Source organism: Hypanus sabinus, chromosome 16 (assembly GCF_030144855.1).
Source record: "Hypanus sabinus isolate sHypSab1 chromosome 16, sHypSab1.hap1, whole genome shotgun sequence".
NCBI classification, from domain to species: Eukaryota; Metazoa; Chordata; class Chondrichthyes; order Myliobatiformes; family Dasyatidae; genus Hypanus; species Hypanus sabinus.
The window spans coordinates 42,672,152-42,690,777 of NC_082721.1; the positions used below are offsets into that span (position 1 = coordinate 42,672,152).

General features: G+C 40.2%; 1 protein-coding gene across 1 annotated transcript; it reads left to right on the top strand.

Moving 5' to 3' along the window:
• The first annotated feature begins 724 nt into the window (after positions 1 to 724).
• LOC132406594 (arrestin domain-containing protein 5-like) lies at positions 725 to 15,983 on the top strand. The gene is made up of 3 exons (XM_059992412.1): positions 725 to 1,001; positions 12,790 to 13,016; positions 15,501 to 15,983. Exons 1-3 carry the CDS (start codon positions 725 to 727, stop codon positions 15,981 to 15,983), a joined length of 987 nt encoding a protein of 328 aa, XP_059848395.1.
• The last annotated feature ends 2,643 nt before the right edge of the window (positions 15,984 to 18,626 follow it).

Here is an 18,626-nt window from a genome sequence, read left to right on the forward strand (position 1 = left end):
GCTGCTCTTCCCATGCCTGCTCACTCTCCCATCACATTTTTTTCTGAGATCATCTCCCACATATTGTTGTTGTTCTTTTCAGACTCATGGACAGTTCTCAAGAACAGAATGCTGTCCTAAGTGTCTGGTGATGATACTGGAGAGAAGTGAAATCAGCTGAAAATGGTAGTTAATTGCACATTCAATGCATCTGCAATTTTCTCATGTTTATGATTTTCTTGGTCTTTGACTTAGTCTCTTTGTTTGTTGAATACTTATTCAATACGAGAGCACTTGTATTGAACCAAGGAGCTTAATCTGGTTTCAATGCAGTACTATAATGCCTGTAAATTGCACTTGTGGAGCTGGTTTCAGAAGAAATTTCAGGATACCCTGAGTCTTTTCTGGTTTCCCATGTCCACTGGTTATCATATAACACCATTGTTTCCTTTCTCTTCGGGTCCTAAGCTCAAAATTAACTTATTCAGAAAGGACGATGATCTCCTCAGTTACTAGATAATTATATCACGCCGTTTTGATCCATGTCTTTTGAAGACAGGAGGACCAGTATCAGCAAGTAGTTACGTAACAAAAGAACACTCAGCTATTGATGCTGTGGAACCATTTGTCAATGCACTTGTGATGTCATAATCACACTGAGCCTTTGAATCTCATCTGATTTCCCAGTGGACTCAGAGTGAACTAATCAATACCTGGGGAGTTTGTCTGGAGTCCCTGCCTTGTCATGGGAACGGCTTCAGTCTTTGTTCCCATACCAAAGGTTACAAAGTTAGAGCTGGTTTTCAATGATCTAGTTTATATGGCTGGTGAGACAGTCGAAGGGAGAGTAATCTTGGAGTTGAATGATCCTTTGTTCCTTTATTCGGTGAAACTGAAGATATCAGGCAAAGGATTTGTGGAGTGGATTGGGGAATCCAACGAGTGTCTAGATTACAGCAGGAAAATCCATTGCAGTAACAAAGAAGATTATATTCAACATATGGTCACATTATGGGGAGCAGGTACAAAGCTGACATCATTTATAGAAAACTTAGTGCATCACAGTATATATTAATTCAGAGCTTTTTGACATTACATGTTGATACCTTTATCAAAGATCAAGGATCAAAAATCAATTTTATTCACCATATGCTGTGCATTTTCATCTATTAAGAATTAGTTGTGAGCTTGTACTTTTAATTGCAAATTTGGAACTGGTTGGCATCCGTCCGTCTCAAAGGACAATGGGTGATGATCATCATCATCATGGGCCTGGGCACAAAGTATGGAGATCCTGAGATGCCCAGTCGTCAAGTTCCCCCTCTCAGCCTCACTGGTGTAGTCCAAAGGAAAGCTCATGAAACAATATGTTTGGCACCAGCTTGGCTGCAGGAGCTGCCGGGAGGATGTTCAACAACATCCTTAAGGGCTCCACTCTGGATTTGCTGTCTGGGTTTACTCTCGTAGCCTTCACCTCTCCTGAGGCTGCCCACAAGGCAGTGGGGCTATTTACCCATAGCTGGGGATCTGGTTCTTGAGCACCCAGGTGTGTCCACACGACAGTGACCCTGAGTGCTACATATACAGGGGCCGGATCTCCTCTGTGGTTCAGCTTGAGTCTGAAAGGAGCTCAGCTTCCATGTGTCGCCAACGAGGAGGCACCACGCGAAGCTTGCTGCTGTACTTACACATTCAGCTCTCCTTTTTGCAAGCCTGCTAGCCAGTGGTGGAAGCTGAAAGTGGAAACGACAAGCTCTACCCACACTGCCACACTAGGCACATCACAACAACCGTTTTGACACCAAATTTGGAAATGAACTACTTATAAAATGATGAAAGTACTGTGTTTTATGGTATATTTACAAATTCAGTAAGTTGGGAAACATGCTGAAGTGATAGAAATAATACAGTATTCCTAAACAGAATAAATATGGACTAATTGCACTGTACTAAATCGTGACTATAACTAATGGTGAATGGGAATGAGAGAAAAACACTTTACAGGAAGTAATAATGTTAAATAGCCATCATATATAAATGTACTATGTGAAATAGCCAAAATAGAGATTTTTAAAAATTTCTAGCTGGTTCATTTCATATTCCAATATCATAAAAACCTGATATATTGGGGCATTTTCTGTTCTCCGGAGACAGAATATCTTAAGACACTATTGTACTGTATATAACAAAATTGGATTTCTCTGTCATGTCCTACCCAATAGCACTGAAAACAAACTATCTGATTATTTTCATGCTGCTGTTTGTGAGACCTTGAAAAATTTCAAATTGAGTGCAGGTTCCAACATTAAAAGTACTTAATTTGTTTAAAAACACATTGGGCTTGAAAATGCATTCATTCATGACACGTGTGACACGAGTGATGCTGGAATTTTTTTAGTTTCTCGTTGATTTCTCTGAACTAAGGAGGCATCGAGGGTCAGGAGTCCTACACAATTGACTAGGTTTCTTTCCCGAAAAAACAAGAATGAAATCTCTGTGTTCTTTTTAAGCCACATTCACCAATCCATAATACCAATAGGTCACTAAACTTCGAATCGCTCTCCAATTTCCATGACTCTGACTATATACAGAGTCATAATGTTATGTAAGACTGAAACAGGCCATTATGAGCACTGAAGCCATTAAGCTTCCTTCCTTCCTTTAAAACCTATGGTAATCCAATTTTATTCTCCTCAATTTCTTCCAGTTCTACCATACACCGACAATTAGGGAATAGTTTACAGTGGCCAGTTACCTACCAATCTACTTAACTTTAGGATGTAGTAGAAAACAAGAGCACCTAGAGGAAAATCACATGGTCACAGCAAATTGTGCCAATTTCTCACAATGGGAGATCAGTTGCCAACCTAGGTCACTGGATGCATGAGACAGCTCACTTCTCTCTTGCCAAGTCATTATTTTCCAGTCTTGCTGATGTTCATCTCATTCTCCAGCCAGGATTTTCACCAAATTCACCCTCCTAACTTTGAATCTCAATTCCCCTAGCTGGTCAAGTTTCACTGCAAGTGCCAACAGTATGCAGGTGGCAGTGATAACTTCACTGGGAAATTTCTCTGGTTCATCTCCCTCCCAGGATGACAGGATTTATCACAGTGCCTGTTATTTATAAGACCACTATGTTGTTCAAATTGCAATTTTCTGGATTGTAGGAGATAAGCCTGATCCCCTAAAGCACTGGTCATTTGTGAAACAGCTGAAAATCCTTAACGCCAATTTAGATGTCCTTGTATGTATTCTTGGGTTGCAGGATATCAATCCCTGAAATTTGTCTTTAATGCATCTTTTTAAAATTTAGAACAGATGCAACAGTCAATAATTTCACATTGAGGAATATAGCTACTGTAGAGAAGAGCAACCCTGTGAGTTGTGTTTGTGTGTTCAGAAGTTACAAAGCCCACCAAGTTTAAATTTGGGCTCAATAAAGGCTCTGCAAATGGGAAAAGCCTCTTCCCTCGCCACCTGTTTGTGTAAGGTAATGTTAATGAACTTGCAAACTGAGAGTGAATTACAATGTGGTTAAGAGTGATACTGTTGGGGAGATGAAGCAGGCCACCTGCTACTTGGATAATGTACATTTAAATGAGTAGGAGACCAGAGAGAAGTCAAGACTTAGATACATAAATCACTGAAGCTGCAAAGCATATTCATGCCGAATAAAGGCACTGAAATTGAAAAGATGTTACAACAAATTAGAATAAATTACTTGTTACACTGCAAATAAAAGCTGCAGATGTTGGAAATGGTAAACTGCACTTCGTGGGTTATGGCTAGTTCTGTGCTCAAGATTATATAAAAAATAAAACAGCACAGAAATTGTTTCAGGAAAGACTTACTGCAATGATATTGGAAGTGAGAGGCTAAAGCGTTCTTGAAAAATTAAACAGACTACAGGACTGTCAAAAATGTAGGTACATGTAGATCAGAGGGTCATAAATAAAATGAATGCTACCACCAGATGTGACTGAACCAATAAGCTGAGATGCATCCACAGGAATGCAGGCATGCAAAAGTTTGGGCACCCCGGTCAAAATTTCTGTTACTGTGAATAGTTAAGTGAGTAGAAGATGAACTGATCCCCAAAAGTCATAAAGTTTTTTTTTTGAAAACTTTTTTTATTGTGTTTTTAAATGATTACAGAGTAAAGTATGGGAAAAAAATGTATATAACCCTACCCCCCTCCCCTTAACCCCTCCCCCCTAACTTCCCTATAGAAAAAAAAGAGAAAGAAAGAAAGAAAAAAGAATGCCTGGTTGTTGGAAGATCCCCACATGCTCCATGGAGTTCGTAATAACTTTAGTATATATATTTATTACTTTCCCCAAGTAACCAATTGTTTCATTTTCAGAGCACCTATATATTTATATTTATAGTCTTAAAGATGAAACATACTTTTCAACATTTTAAGCAAGATTAGAGTATTATTTTTGTTTTGTACAATTTTAGAGTGAAAAAAAAGGAAAGGAGCATCATGCAAAAGTTTGGGCACCCCAAGAGATTTGAGCTCTCAGATAACTTTTACCAAGATCTCAGACCTTAATTAGTTTGTTAGGGCAATGGCTTGTTCACAGTCATCATTAGGAAAGGCCAGGTGATGCAAACTTCAAAGCTTTATAAATACCCTGACTCCTCAAACCTTGTCCCAAGAATCAGCAGCCATGGGCTCCTCTAAGCAGTTGTCTAGCGCTCTGAAAATTAAAATAAATGATGCCCACAAAGCAGGAAAAGGCTATAAGAAGATAGCAAAGCATTTTCAGGTAGCTGTTTCCTCAGTTCATAATGTAATTAAGAAATGGTAATGAACAGGAACGATGGATGTCAAGTTGAGGTCTGGAAGACCAAGAAAACTTTCCAAGAGAACTGCTCGTAGAATTGCTAGAAAGGCAAATCAAAACCCCCGTTTGACTGCAAAAGACCTTCAGGAAGATTTAGCAGACTCTGGAGTGGTGGTGCACTGTTCTACAGTGCAGTGACACCTGCATAAATATGATATTCATGGAAGAGTCATCAGAAGAAAACCTTTCCTGCGTCCTCACCACAAAATTCAGCATCAGAAGTTTGCAAAGGAACATAAGCCGATGCATTTCGGAAACAAGTCATGTGGACTGCTGACGTTAAAATAGAACTTTTCGGTGGCAATGAGCAAAGGTAAGTTTGGGGAAAAGAGGATGCAGAATTTCATAAAAGGAACACCTCTCCAACTGTTAAGCATGGGGGTGGATTGATCATGCTTTGGGCTTGTGTTGCAGCCAGTTGCATGGGGAACATTTCACTGGTAGAGAGAAGAATGAATTCAATTAGATACCAGCAAAATCTGGAAACAAACATCACACTGTCTGTAAAAAAAGCTGAAGATGAAAAGAGGATGGCTTCTACAACAAGACAATGATCCTAAACACATCTCAAAATCCACAATGGACTACCTCAAGAACGCAAGCCGAAAGTTTTGCCATGGCTCTCGGAGTTCCCCGACCTAAACATTGTCGAGAATCTGTGGATAGACCTCAAAAGAGCAGTGCATGCAAGGCGGCCCAAGAATCTCACAGAACTAGAAGCCTTTTGCAAGGAAGAATGGGCAAAAATCTCTCAAACAAGAATTGAAAGACTCTTAGCTGGCTACAGAAAGCGTTTACAAGCTGTGATACTTGCCAAAGGGGGTGTTACTAAGTACTGACCATGCAGGGTGCCCAAACTTTTGCTTCGGGCCCTTTTCCTTTTTTGTTATTTTGAAACTGTAAAAGATGGAAATAAAAAAAATCTTGCTTAAAATATTGAAGAAATGTGTCATCTTTAACTTCATGCCTTTTGGAAATCAGGTTATCTTTTACTTGCTTAGCTATTCACAGTAACAGAAATTTTGACTAGGGGTGCCCAAACTTTTGCATTCCACTGTATATTAGGACAGACATTCAGAATTGAGCAGTGTTCATGATATTGCATAAATACAATTGTGCTATGTTTGAATAATTCAATTTAATTTTCCTTAATCTTCCACTTCCAATCCTCCCCCACCCTACGCCATTTCCAAGAGTATAGCATATGGTTGAACAAAACAAAGTGATGTTAATGTGGATTCTTGACAACAATGCCTGTATACTTTGTTAATTTAGGACTCTTTAGGGTTGGGTAGGCAGGGAACGAGGAAGAATCATGGACCCATTATTTAAGAATGTACTATTAAGCTACTGACCCCTATCTGTTAAAGCTTTAATAACAAATTCATTTTGCTCATGCAGTTTGTATGTTAAGAAGTGAAATATATCTATAAGCCACTAAAACTCTCATGCTCTATTTGTTTGTGACCTCCAATTAGCCCAAATGCTGCATTACAACGGCACTTTTTTTTTACTAAATCGACTTAAAATGCGCTAACTTACAGAATGCATGCAAAGTTCAGGGTTATATATTCATATAAAATTGCCCACTTGTCAATCAACAGGCCCTGCTTTCCCAAATCCAAGCCGATTCCACCTTTAATGGAAACCGCAATGCGATACCATGACGTATGCGCACGGCCAGCCTCAGCAGCGCCTCACAATGCTCACAGCAGCAACACCAAGTGGAGCAAAAGGGCAGGGAAGCCCTATTTCGAGTGGTCACATACTGCATGTGCAGGAGTGAGACAGATCAAACTGCAACCCATCAATAACAGATAATTAAATCTAATTGTAATGATGTACTTCCAAATACCCATTAAACCCTTTGCTGCACTCAAAAGACGGCGGTGACTATATCATGTCAATTTAGGAGAGTGCCAACCACATCATCAAGAATAATCAGTGTCCTGGAAGCTTTGGTGTTAGTGGTTCATATCTTCTATCCAGTATTAAGGTAAAAAAAATATGGTCAGCCTAATTATACCGCATAAAAGGAGAAGGGGAACAATATGATCAAGAAATGACACCAAACATCATCGGGAAGCACCAAGGAGAGGGAGAGAACAAGAACCAGATGAGGCCAGGGCCGCACGACTCCAGGCTCAGAACAAAGAACAAACCGCAGAAGAGATAAAGAGATGGGGGATGAAAGGGCTGCACCTCTCCAGAATGACAAAAACAGCCATAGGAGGAGGAGAGAGGAAGAGACAAAGGAGCAGAGAAATGTACGTCTTCAGGATCAGAGGCAAACAACAAACAGCAATAGAGATGAAGAGACGGCAGATAAAAGGACTGCACCTCTCCAGAATGATAACGAGAGGCACAAGGGTGGCAGATCAACCAGAAATGTTGCCATCAAAAGTGTCTTCGTTAAACGAGGAGGGGCTATATTTGCCTTGCTATGCATTATTTCTTCTTTAAAAAAAAACTTTGAGTTTTTCTTCTTTAATTTCCAAAGCACATCACATCAGACTGCACTACTTTTCTCTCAAAGGGTACCCCAACGGACCCTAATTCACAATGGACTACCTCAAGAGGCGCAAGCTGAAGGTTTTGCCATGGCCCTCACAGTCCCCTGACCTAAACATCATCGAAAATCTGTGGATAGACCTCAGAAGAGGAGATGGCCCAAAAATCTCACAGAACTAGTAGCCTTTTGCAAGGAAGAATGGGCAAAAATCCCCCAAATAAGAATTGAAAGATTCTTAGCTGGCTACAGAAAGCATTTACAAGCTATGATACTTGCCAAAGCAGGTGTTACTAAGTACTGACCATGCAAGGTGCCCAAACTTTTGTTTCGGGCCCTTTTCCTTTTTATTATTTTGAAACTGTAAAAGATGGAAATGAAAAAGTAATCTTGCTTAAAATATTAAAGAAATGTGTCATATCCTTAACTTTCTGCCTTTTGGAAATCAGGTTATCTTTTACTTCTTTAGCTATTCACAGTAACAGAAATTTTGACCAAGGGTGCCCAAACTTTTGCATGCCACTGTGTAAGAGCTACATGTTGGACTTGTTTCTGTGCTGTAAGGATTTTATCAAATCCTGTGACAAAGTCCAGTCTATTTTCACCTGTGACGGCAGAAAGGGTCTCATTAGTTTAATGTCTCATCTGAACGTGGCATCTCCAGAATGCCAGTGTCAATTTTATGCACTGTCAGAGTGGAACTTAAACCCACTAAATCCTGACTCAGAACTGAGATTGACATATTCAAGTTCATGGTTTGCTATAAGATCAGATTTTGAAAAATGACTCATCTAAAAGTTTTGTTGATCCTATTTGAACAGTCCTTCTGTTCCTCATTACTGAAGGATCAACTATTTTGTATTTTACATTGAACTTCGTCAGTGCCGTGTTTTGGTGAGTGATTTCCTGTAGCAACTAGCTTGTCAGGGGATTGGAAGGCAATCTCATTATTCTATCAGTGAATGCTAGAAATGTGACTGGAGGACTGTGGTGAACTACATATACCTGTCTGGACACGCCGCCCCCTCCCCCCCGCTGACTGCTCCTGTGGCTCCTCCCACAGACCCCAGTATAAAGGCAATTGGAGGCACTGTCCCGGCCTCAGTCTCCAGGATGTTTTGTGGTGGTCACTTGCTGTCTGTTCTTCTTCCAGCCAATAAAAGCCTATATCTCGCCTCACGTCTCCGAGAGTTACTGATGGTGCATCAATGACAAAATACAACAATTTATTCACGCGTTCCAAGTCATTAGGACATTGAATCCTTAATCTATTAATTAGATTATTAATCTTAGGTCCAAAGTTCACAGAAAGGGGTGTGATGGAGTTTACTAAAAGGAGTTTTGTAAAATAAACTATTTCTTTATAATGGAATGTTGTAATTCAAGATGATATCCAGGTTGATTCCAAGTAACTTTAGGAAAGAAATATAAATTTGCATTTATATAACATCAGCCACTTCTTTTCAAAGCTCCCTAAAGTCAAGAAGCACTGCCACAATACAGCAGCACCATCATCATCATAGAGCCCCACCATCCAGATCATGTTCTCGTCTCCCTACTGCCATTGGAAAGGAGGTACAGGAGCCTTAGATCCCACACCACCAATTTCAGGAACAGTTATTACCTTTCAACCATCAGGCTTCTGCACCAGAGGGGAGAATCTCATTCATCTTAACACTGAACTAATTCCACAACCTATGGGCCCACTTTCAAGAATTCTACAAATCATGCTCTCAGTATCATTTATTTTTTTGTTCTTACACAGTTTGTTTTGTTTTACTCACTGGGTGCTGGTGGGTCTTTGTGTGCAGTCTTTCATTGGTTCATTGTAGCTCTTTGCTTACTGTTGAATGCTTGCAAGAAAATGAATCTCCGGTTAGTATATGGTGACATATACAGTAAATACTTTGATAATAAATTTACTTTCAACTTTTTCTAACTTTTAACATGAGTAGAAATGTGAAAGGCATGGCAGTTCATTTGCACAAGAAGTACCCATGAAGCTAACTTATGAAGCAATGAATGATTGAGAGATTGGACCAAGGATAACTCCCTCATAGTTCTTTAAAATATCAACAAAAGACTGCATCTCTAAAAGAGTATCATCTATCCATTACTGCACTAATGCTCCAGTTTGTGCTTTTGGGCTCAGTACTCTGGAGTTTGTGCTTTTATGGTCAATAGCCGCTATCTTCTGACACATAGTGCCACCTATGCACCCCAGCAACAGACAAGAAGAAAGTAGGAAGATCAGATCTATCTGTACTGTGTTTTCTGCTTTAAGCTCGGAGACTAGCCAGAAGTTTTCAAGTTCAGAATTGCCATAATCTATTGTTCTGCCACTGTCCCTTTGTATTAGACTGTCAATTACTCATTTCATACACCAGAGTGAAGGTAAACAAAATGTTTCAGACATGATGAGAGATGATTTTTTAAAAATGGAATATTCAATGCAGGATTTAGAAAACGTTAATTGCTAATATAGTACTAACACGGTGCTGGAACTGGTAGTGGAACAGCAGCTCGATTACCTGATTAGTGATTCAGAGGTCTGGAAGATTGATCTACAGACCCAATTTAAGTCCCATCATGATAATTCTAGAATTTAAATTCAGTTAATAACATGGAAATTGGAAAAACAGTACAGATAGTCTTCATAAAGATGGCCACTATGAAATTACCATTACATCTGATTCATTAATATTCTTCAGAGCTTAATGCGACTCCAGAGCCATCCATGTAATTGACTATTAAAAGAAATGCCCTCTGAAATAACCAAGCAAGCAACTCATTTCTTACTAGCACCTTCTTAAGGAGCCATTGGGGGTGGACAATAACTGCTGGCTTTGCCCAATTTTTCTCAACTGCCCAAACATAAACTGAATAAAATAAAATGGAAATAGTTCTATTTGTCTGTCAAGTAGGTAATTTTATTGATATTTATGTTACAGCAGCATACTTGTGCATTAATTGGGAATGTGAAGAGATGGAGATTTGTAGCTACTCAAAGAATGACAAAAACATTATTTACCACAAAAATATATGTTTCACTTAATAATATGAGAATGTTTGACAGTTTTGAATTTGGTTGAATCAACACTTTGTGTTCTTGCTCCTGATCATCATCCATTAATCATTGCTCCCACCACAGCACCTAATCAATCAGAACACAGAACCACAGTAATATTATCAAAGTGCAATTGGGCCAGGCCCATTATCTGCCCTCTCCCCGTGGTCCTGCTAATTCTTTTGTTCAAGTAAATGAAAATTGTAAGTAACAGCAGATGCTGGAAATCTGAAATAAAAACAGAAAATGCAGGATTCTTGAGTCTCTGGTATTAATACTTGACCTATTTATTTTCCCTCTTGCTTGCTCATGAAATAGAGAAAGATCTATTTATGGGGAAGCTATTTTAGCACTCGAGGAAGAAAGGATTTGGAGGATATGCTTATTATGTTAGTTACTGTACTGAAACAGAAATGGGAGAACCCTCTTTTGGAACATGCACAAACACAAGAAGGACACAAGTAGACAAGAAAATAGGAGTACTTTAGCCACCTGTCCTGTCAAGACTGCCTTGATATTCAATATGATCATGGCTGATCTTTCCCAGGTCTCCTTTTAAATTATCTCCAGTTAGCATAAACCACATGAGTTGAATGATCTATGCCTCCTGGTGTAGTTCCACATAAGATGCTGAATTCTTCAGGCAATAGGAAATGGCTAAGCTTTGCATTGGAGTGATCTAGTAAAGTGTTTTTTAAAAACAGAAAATAAAGACTGATTGAAGATTATCTGATCCTTCTTGACCTGAAGTCTCTGTGATGTGCAGTGCTCAAACTTAGTGGTGTCCTCTTTCTGCTTTGGTGCTCCATCTATATTTCTCAATTAAAATAAGGCTATATTTAAAACATCACAGCTGCTTGCTGTTTATAACTCACACATACACTCAGGTAGCCACTTTATTAGGTAGATCTGTACACCTACTCATTAATGTAAATATAGTATCTAATCAGCTAAAGATGTGGCAGCAACTCAATGTATGAAAGCATGCAGACATGGTCAAGAGGTTCAATTGTTCAGATCTAACTTCACAATGGGGGAGAAATGTGATCTAAGTGACTTTGACCATGACCAGTCGGGGTGACTTGAGTATCTCAGAAACTGCTGATCTCCTGGGATTGTGACACATAACAGTCTCTAGAGTTTACAGAGAATGGTACGAGAATCAAAAAAATCAACGATTGGCAGTTCTGTGGGTGGAAACGCTTTTTTAATGAAAGGTCAGAAGAGAATGGCCAGACTGGCTCAAACTGACAGGAATCAGAATCAGAATTAGAATTATCACCAGCATGTACTGTGAAATTTATTAATTTAGCAGCAGCAGTTCAATGCAATACATAATATAGAAGATAAATAAATAAATTGATTACTAGATAGATACTTTATTCATCCCCAAGGGGAAATTCAACATTTTTCCAGTGTCCCATACACTTATTGTAGCAAAACTAATTACATACGGTATTTAACTCAGTATAAATATGATATGCATCTAAAATCACCCTCCCAAAAAGCATTAAGAAATAGCTTTTAAAAAGTTCTTAAGTATTTTACTAAAGTGCATTGACTGGTAACTTAATCTCAGTCCTAACCCCCACACTTTAACATGTCTTGCCTCTGGTGGTTGGAATGGTGTTGGGGAGTAATGATCTCTTCATCCTGTCTGAGGAGCATTGCATTGACAGCAACCTGCCGCTGAAGCTGCTTCTCTGTCTCTGGATGGTGCTGTGCAGAGGATGTTCAGGGTTTTCCATGATATACCATATATATATATATCTATTTGATATATAGATATATATATATATATATACATGAATGTGTGTGTATGTGTGTATATATATATTTTTTTATCAAATAGATTAAAAATTGCTCAAAAACAGGAATAAAATATATTAAAAAAGTGAGGTAGTGTTCATGGGTTCAATGCCCATTTAGGAATCGGATGGCAGAGGGGAAGAAGCTGTTCCTGAATCGCTGAGTGTGTGACTTCAGGCTTCTGTATCTCCTCCCTAATGGTAACAGTGAGAAAAGGGCATGCCCTGGGTGCTGGATGTCCTCAATAATGAACGCTGCCTTTCTGAGACACTGCTCCTTAACGATGTCCTGGGTACTTTGTAGCCTGGTACCCAAAGTGGAGCTGACTAAATTTTCATGACCCTCTGCAGCTTCTTTTGGTCCTAATAAGACAAATAATAGTCAATAGTAACTCAAATAGCTACACATTACAACAATGGTGTGCAGAAAAATGCACAACATGCTGAATCTTGAAGTGGGTGCGCTGCAACAGCAGAAGACCACGGAAATACAGTCAGTGACCACGTTATTAGGTACAGGAATTACCTTGAAAAGGCATTATCTAAACACATCACTGTCCTTTCTTTCCACAGATCATGATGCCGAGGGATTAGAACAGGTTCTTGAAGCTGGCACCCATGACTTCCAATTCAGCTATAAACTAAATGATTCCCTTCCATCCAGCTTTAATGGCAAACATGGCAAAATTCATTACCACGTGCGAGCACTCTGCACAGCCACTAGTGGAACCATAGCACTGGTGGAAAAGGACTTGAAAATACAAGAAACTTTCAACCTTAACATGGACCCTGCTAATAAGGTACTGTGCCTATCTCTGTTTAATTCTACATCTATTAAGTAATAAATGCTATAAGCTGCTATGCAGCCGCAGAACAGACTAAAATCACATCTGACTGCAAACTTTGTTGCCAATCAACTGAAGGCACTTGCTCGGCTAGCAGTGCTGGAAATGTGCCCGATATTCTGGATGAATGATAGTGACAGATTAGACAGAGAATATTGTCAGGACACTAAATTGTGACAAAAGAGCTTCCCGAATGCATCCAGCATGAATCTCCGGAGGTTGGATGTCTGTGAGCAGAGCTGCTGTCTCACAGCTTCTTCAGCAGCCGGGGCACAGATTCAGTCCGAATCACTAATGCCGTTGGTGCGGACTTCATACATACTCCCCGTGACCACTTGAGCTCTGCTGAGGTGCTCCAGTTTCATTGGACATCCCAAACGTTCGCAGGCGGCGGGCCAATCAGATGTCGTACATTGCACCTTGTATGTAGAATATTGTATGTTGATGGGAATAAAATACAGTAATGTAAGGTGGTGTAAAAATGTGTGCTCCATGGCCAGTGCCGATGGTAGGCAAAGGGACTGTGCTGTGTTTCTCTATGATTCTAAAACAGTGATCTCCCACAGAGATCTGACCCTTTTTTGGTCATTTTTATCAAGGATTGTTTTGCGTACACTGCCTATTACTCCAGCCCATCTTGGCCAATGATGCACTCACTCAACATCATCACCATGATGTGCCTTGTCATATGACGTGGAATATCATGGACTATGACCATGATTGTTCTTGGCAAGTTTTTCTACAGAAGTAGTTTGTCATTGCCTTCATCTGGGCAGTGTCTTTAAAGGACAGGTGACCCCTGCCATTATCAATTCTCTTCAGAGATTGTCTGCTTGGCGTCAGTGGTTGCATAACCAGGACTTCTGATATGCACCAGATGCTTATATGATCATCCACCACCTGCTCCCATGGCTTCATGTGATGTTAATCAGGGGGCTAAGCAAATGCTACACCTTGCCCAAGGATGGTCTGCAGGCTAGTGGAGAAAGGGAGCGTCTTAACCTTCTTTAGTAGAAACGTATCTCTACCCCCCCCACACCCAAGATGCACTCACTAGGTATCAAATCTGCATCAAACTCACATGCACATCTGTAGTTTAAAGTTAGCTCCTCCAGCAGTGCAGTGCTCCCTCAACACACCATCAATATGCGTTTCCTGCCTGGTATAATCTTTGGAATGGAATACATCATTCAGTACTTGTGAAGGGCACATACAATGTGGAACATGACAAAAAGAAACAGGAGCTGATTATAACAGTCCTTCTGGTTTTCTCTGCCATGTCAGATCCTGTGCTATATATATACCACCCTTCCCCATAAATATATGCCCCATTCCCCTTCCACACAGGAAATCTGATTCAGCAACAATTATTGATACACTTAGTAGTTACATTGAATCCACAGCACAGAACCTTGTATTTTGGAACATTGTTCTAATCCTGTGCTGTGCCTCATATGTACTTCACCCCAGCCACCCAAATCTGACAATGTATAAACCCTGGACACTGAGCAGGTCACAGCAGACTGGAAGACAGCGAATGACATGACACCATTTAAAAAAGGACATAGGCAAAAGGTAGGTAACTAGAGGCCAGTTTGGTTAATGTCTGTAATTGGAAAAAATGTTTGAAGCAATCACTAAGAAATGGTGAGACATCTGGATAGAAAGGGTCCACCAGGCAGGCAGAGCATGGATTTATGATGGGCTGGTCCTCTCAGACAAACCTACTGGAGTTCTTTGAGGATATACTGAGCACAATGGGTAGATGATAACAGGTGGATGTATAATTTGGTTTCCAAAAAGTATTCGATAAGAGGCTGCATAAAATATTGAACCATAAGACAAGGATGCATGAAGTTACGGATAATGTATTAATAATGTTTTAGCATCGCAGAGGATTGGTTAACCAATAGGAGGCAGAGAGTTGCGGTAAATGGTTGATTCTCTGTTAGGCAATCAGTGGAGATCAGAGCTGGGCCTGCAACTATTCACATTATACTGTAGAATTAACAATTTGGTACAGGAGGCCGAGTGTAGCATATCTAAGAGCCTCAAGGCTTAGGGGAATAGATTTAGTACGGCAACGAGGAGAAACTGCTTTTTCCAGAGAACAGGGAATCTGTGGGACTCTGCCCAGGGAAGCAGTTAGGGGCTACCTAACTAAAAATATTTAAGACAGAGTTAGATGGTCTTTTGCATAGCAGAAGAAGTAAGGATTGGTGGGGGGGGGGGGGGAAGGTATGCAGGTAGAGCTGAGTCCATGGCCAGATCAGCCACTATCTTATTGAATGGCGAAGCAGGCTTGAGTGGCCAGATGGCCTACTCCTGTTCCTATTTTCTTACGTTATGTTCTTTTGTGAAACTATTAAATAATTACACCTTTGAAGCATTGTCATTCTATCTTACAACAGGTATACCATTTTTACTCCTTTTCTCAAGCTTCCTCTGGTGTTTGCAGCTGAGAGAGACATCTCATACTGGTGCTGGAAGTTCCCAGGAGTCGCAATGAACGTAACAGTGGACAAGAGTGGGTTCGTCCCAGGCGACGACATCATCATCACGTGTGAAATAAGCAACCAAACACCAAAGTACCTGCGTCTAATATCATACACCATTGCCGCTGAGATCAAATACAAAGCGTTTATCCAGGAGGCCTTTTGTGACCATTATCGGGAATTAATTGAGAAAACCAATCTGAAGACGATGCAGGCACGAATTGAGGCACCACCAAGACAGGTCACAAAAATCCTTGGATCCTTACAGCTGCCAAAACCAATGTTTGTCACTGACATGTCGAGGTGTAAGATCATATCAGTCTCATACCAGCTGGTAGTAGCAATCCCTATTCCAGCGCATCGAATCATGGTTACTACTACAGCTCCGATTAAGATTGGAACAGTTCCTGTCCGCCTCACTCTATAGAGCTTGTTATTGCAGTGTCTGAATACTAATTATTAAATATTAGAGTTGCTATTTACTCAATACAGGTATCTTGAGATATCATCATGTTTTAACATCATGTGTTAAATAGGCTCAAAGACTACCAAATACCAACAGTAACATATATGTCTTTATCACTTTTCTAAAATAAATATATTATTTACATTTTTGTTGCAATGCACATATGATGAATATGGATAGTATTAAGAATATACCAAAAGGTCAGCTATTTGGACTTATTTATCATATGTTTGCGTTCAGGATGTGCTGGGGGCAGATCGGAAGTGTCATCACACATTGTAGCACTAACATAGGATGTCCAGTGTTCAGAAGAACAACACAAGCAGCAGCAGCAGCAACAACAACAACAACAACAACAACAGTAAAACAACCCCTTTCCCACCTCTTCACACAAGCATTCAAGCTTCCAAACCCCAGGACAGGTTGCCTCTGGTCCTCCAGTCCTTGGCCTCAGACTTGCAAACGTTGGGCCTAGAACTTCTGGTCTTTGCACTGGACTTGCAGACTCGACCTTAGGGCCTCCACCACCATAATCACCAACTTCAGCCTTTGATCCTCAGGCTTTCTGCCTCCGGACTTGCCAAGCTCTGGACCTTGACCTTCAGCATTACCATCCAGACTTCGCTGGACTCCGGATGTCAACAGGGTTGACCTTTGAACATCAATCTCAGGACTCAGCAATCATGGGTTTGACCTTCAGGCCTCAATTTCTGGACTTCCACGGACATCCGACCCCAGTGACCTGGGGGGGAAGGTTACCAAACATTTGACTCAGAACTCACAGACCTGGGGATCACTGGACTCCTCAGTGATCTGACCTGCAGAGCCACCAACTTGAACTCCAAACACTAAAATATAGATCATAGAAAACCTACAGCACAATACAGGCCCTTCAGCCCACAATGCTGTGCAGAACATGTACATACTTCAGAAAATATCTTGGTTACTCATAGCCCTCTATTTTTCTAAGCTCCACGTACCTATCCAGGAGTCTCTTAAAAGACCCTATTGTATCCAAACAGGTTCCTGCCCAACCTCCCAACCCTTCATTCTCCCTTATTCTTGTCCCTAAACCCTAATCTGATCCCTAAACCCCCATGCTGTCCCTAAAACCATCCCTTCTTTTACCTCTCATCAACCTGGCTTTTGACCCACTAGAGCAGAGGTTGAATTTGAAATTGTACTGCCCATTCCCTCTCACATTTCACATACACTTATGAGGTGCTTGAGTGGAAACACTGCCTTGGGACTTGTGGCCATCCACAAGGTAATACCTTTGCGAGTAGGGGAAAGAAAATGCAGGAAGGGCATTACAGAGATAGGAATGTTATGACTACAACAAAGAGTCACAATAGAAGCATTGATCCTCGCACCAAGCGCTCTTTCATATGCTGTGCTTCTCCATCATTTTCTGCTTCCCAAATATTCCATTTACAATATTAAGTTACAAGCAAATGAAGGGCTATCTGGACTACCCTTCCTATTGCATGAAATGACTTATTATTAATCTACAGGGAAGAGAAAGATCTAAAAGGACATGAATGAAGGTGTTAAGATTTTTCAAACAATCCATAAGCATTCAGATACCTAAAGCAAGAATTAGTATAATGCAGTGTGTAATGGTGAATGGGAGTTTCTCCTAATGACAGAAGGGAGGAAATTCAAAGGAACAATGGCAACGTAGGGGAGAAGGTGTTACAGGGAGCAGTCATTATTCCACGCTTGCCATTTACAGGTGGGAGAAGGAAGTGAAAACTAAAGAAGGGAAGAAGTTGCATTATACTGAGGTTTTGGAAATGAACATGAAAACAGAAAGCTGTACTGAACCCTGATATACTAACAAAAAATTTAAAAACTGTAAAAGCACACTGTCATTTCAAACAGGCATTCAATCCACATTAGAATTTTCTTATATCAATATTAGATTCCATGATTCTCTACTAGTGTCAAAGATAAAGATTAAAGGCTTTTTTCAAAGGAAATCTTAAAGATTCTTTACATAATCTTTAGGATTTTTTTTCATCAAAATTACACTGAATCTCTAATAGCTTTCTATTTGCACTGTGTAATCACACGTAGGTTTCCCAAACCTTGTATCAGGTTTATTTTTAAGTGTAAAAGACCCTGATAAGTGCATAGTGATACAACTCCGGAGGTCAATTAAAGGCAGGACATACAAAACACATGATTAGGTCCAAGGGGGTATGGAGGATCAGAGGGACCTTGGTGTTTGAGCCTAAGGGTCCCCTGAAGGTGTCAGCACAGGTAGATAAGGCCAGTGAATAAGGCAAACAGGATGTTAGCATTCATTATGGGACAGAGAATAAAAGTTACGGTACAGCTTTACAAAACATTGGCAATCTTGGTCACCTTGAAGTGTGTATTTGCTCTAGAGAGGGTGCAGAGAAGATTCACTAGGTTGTTGCTGAGATGGAGGATCCCATTCATGAGGAAAGACTGGATAGGCTGGGGTTTTCCTTGAAGCAGAGAAGGTAATGGGGAGCTCTGATACAATTGGACATATTTAGGATGAGCATAGCTAGGGTAGATAATAGTAAATACTTCTCCATTGTATTGTTATCTATTACTGAAGGGTATAAGGTT

What these genes read in the sequence shown, in the direction of transcription:
- LOC132406594 (XM_059992412.1), top strand. Translation starts at nt 725, where the DNA reads ATGGGAACGGCTTCAGTCTTTGTTCCCATACCAAAGGTTACAAAGTTA. An exon ending in GGTCACATTATGGGGAGCAG is followed by an intron (nt 1,002 to 12,789) that starts GTACAAAGCTGA and finishes TTCTTTCCACAG; the next exon opens with ATCATGATGCCGAGGGATTA. An exon ending in ACATGGACCCTGCTAATAAG is followed by an intron (nt 13,017 to 15,500) that starts GTACTGTGCCTA and finishes CCTTTTCTCAAG; the next exon opens with CTTCCTCTGGTGTTTGCAGC.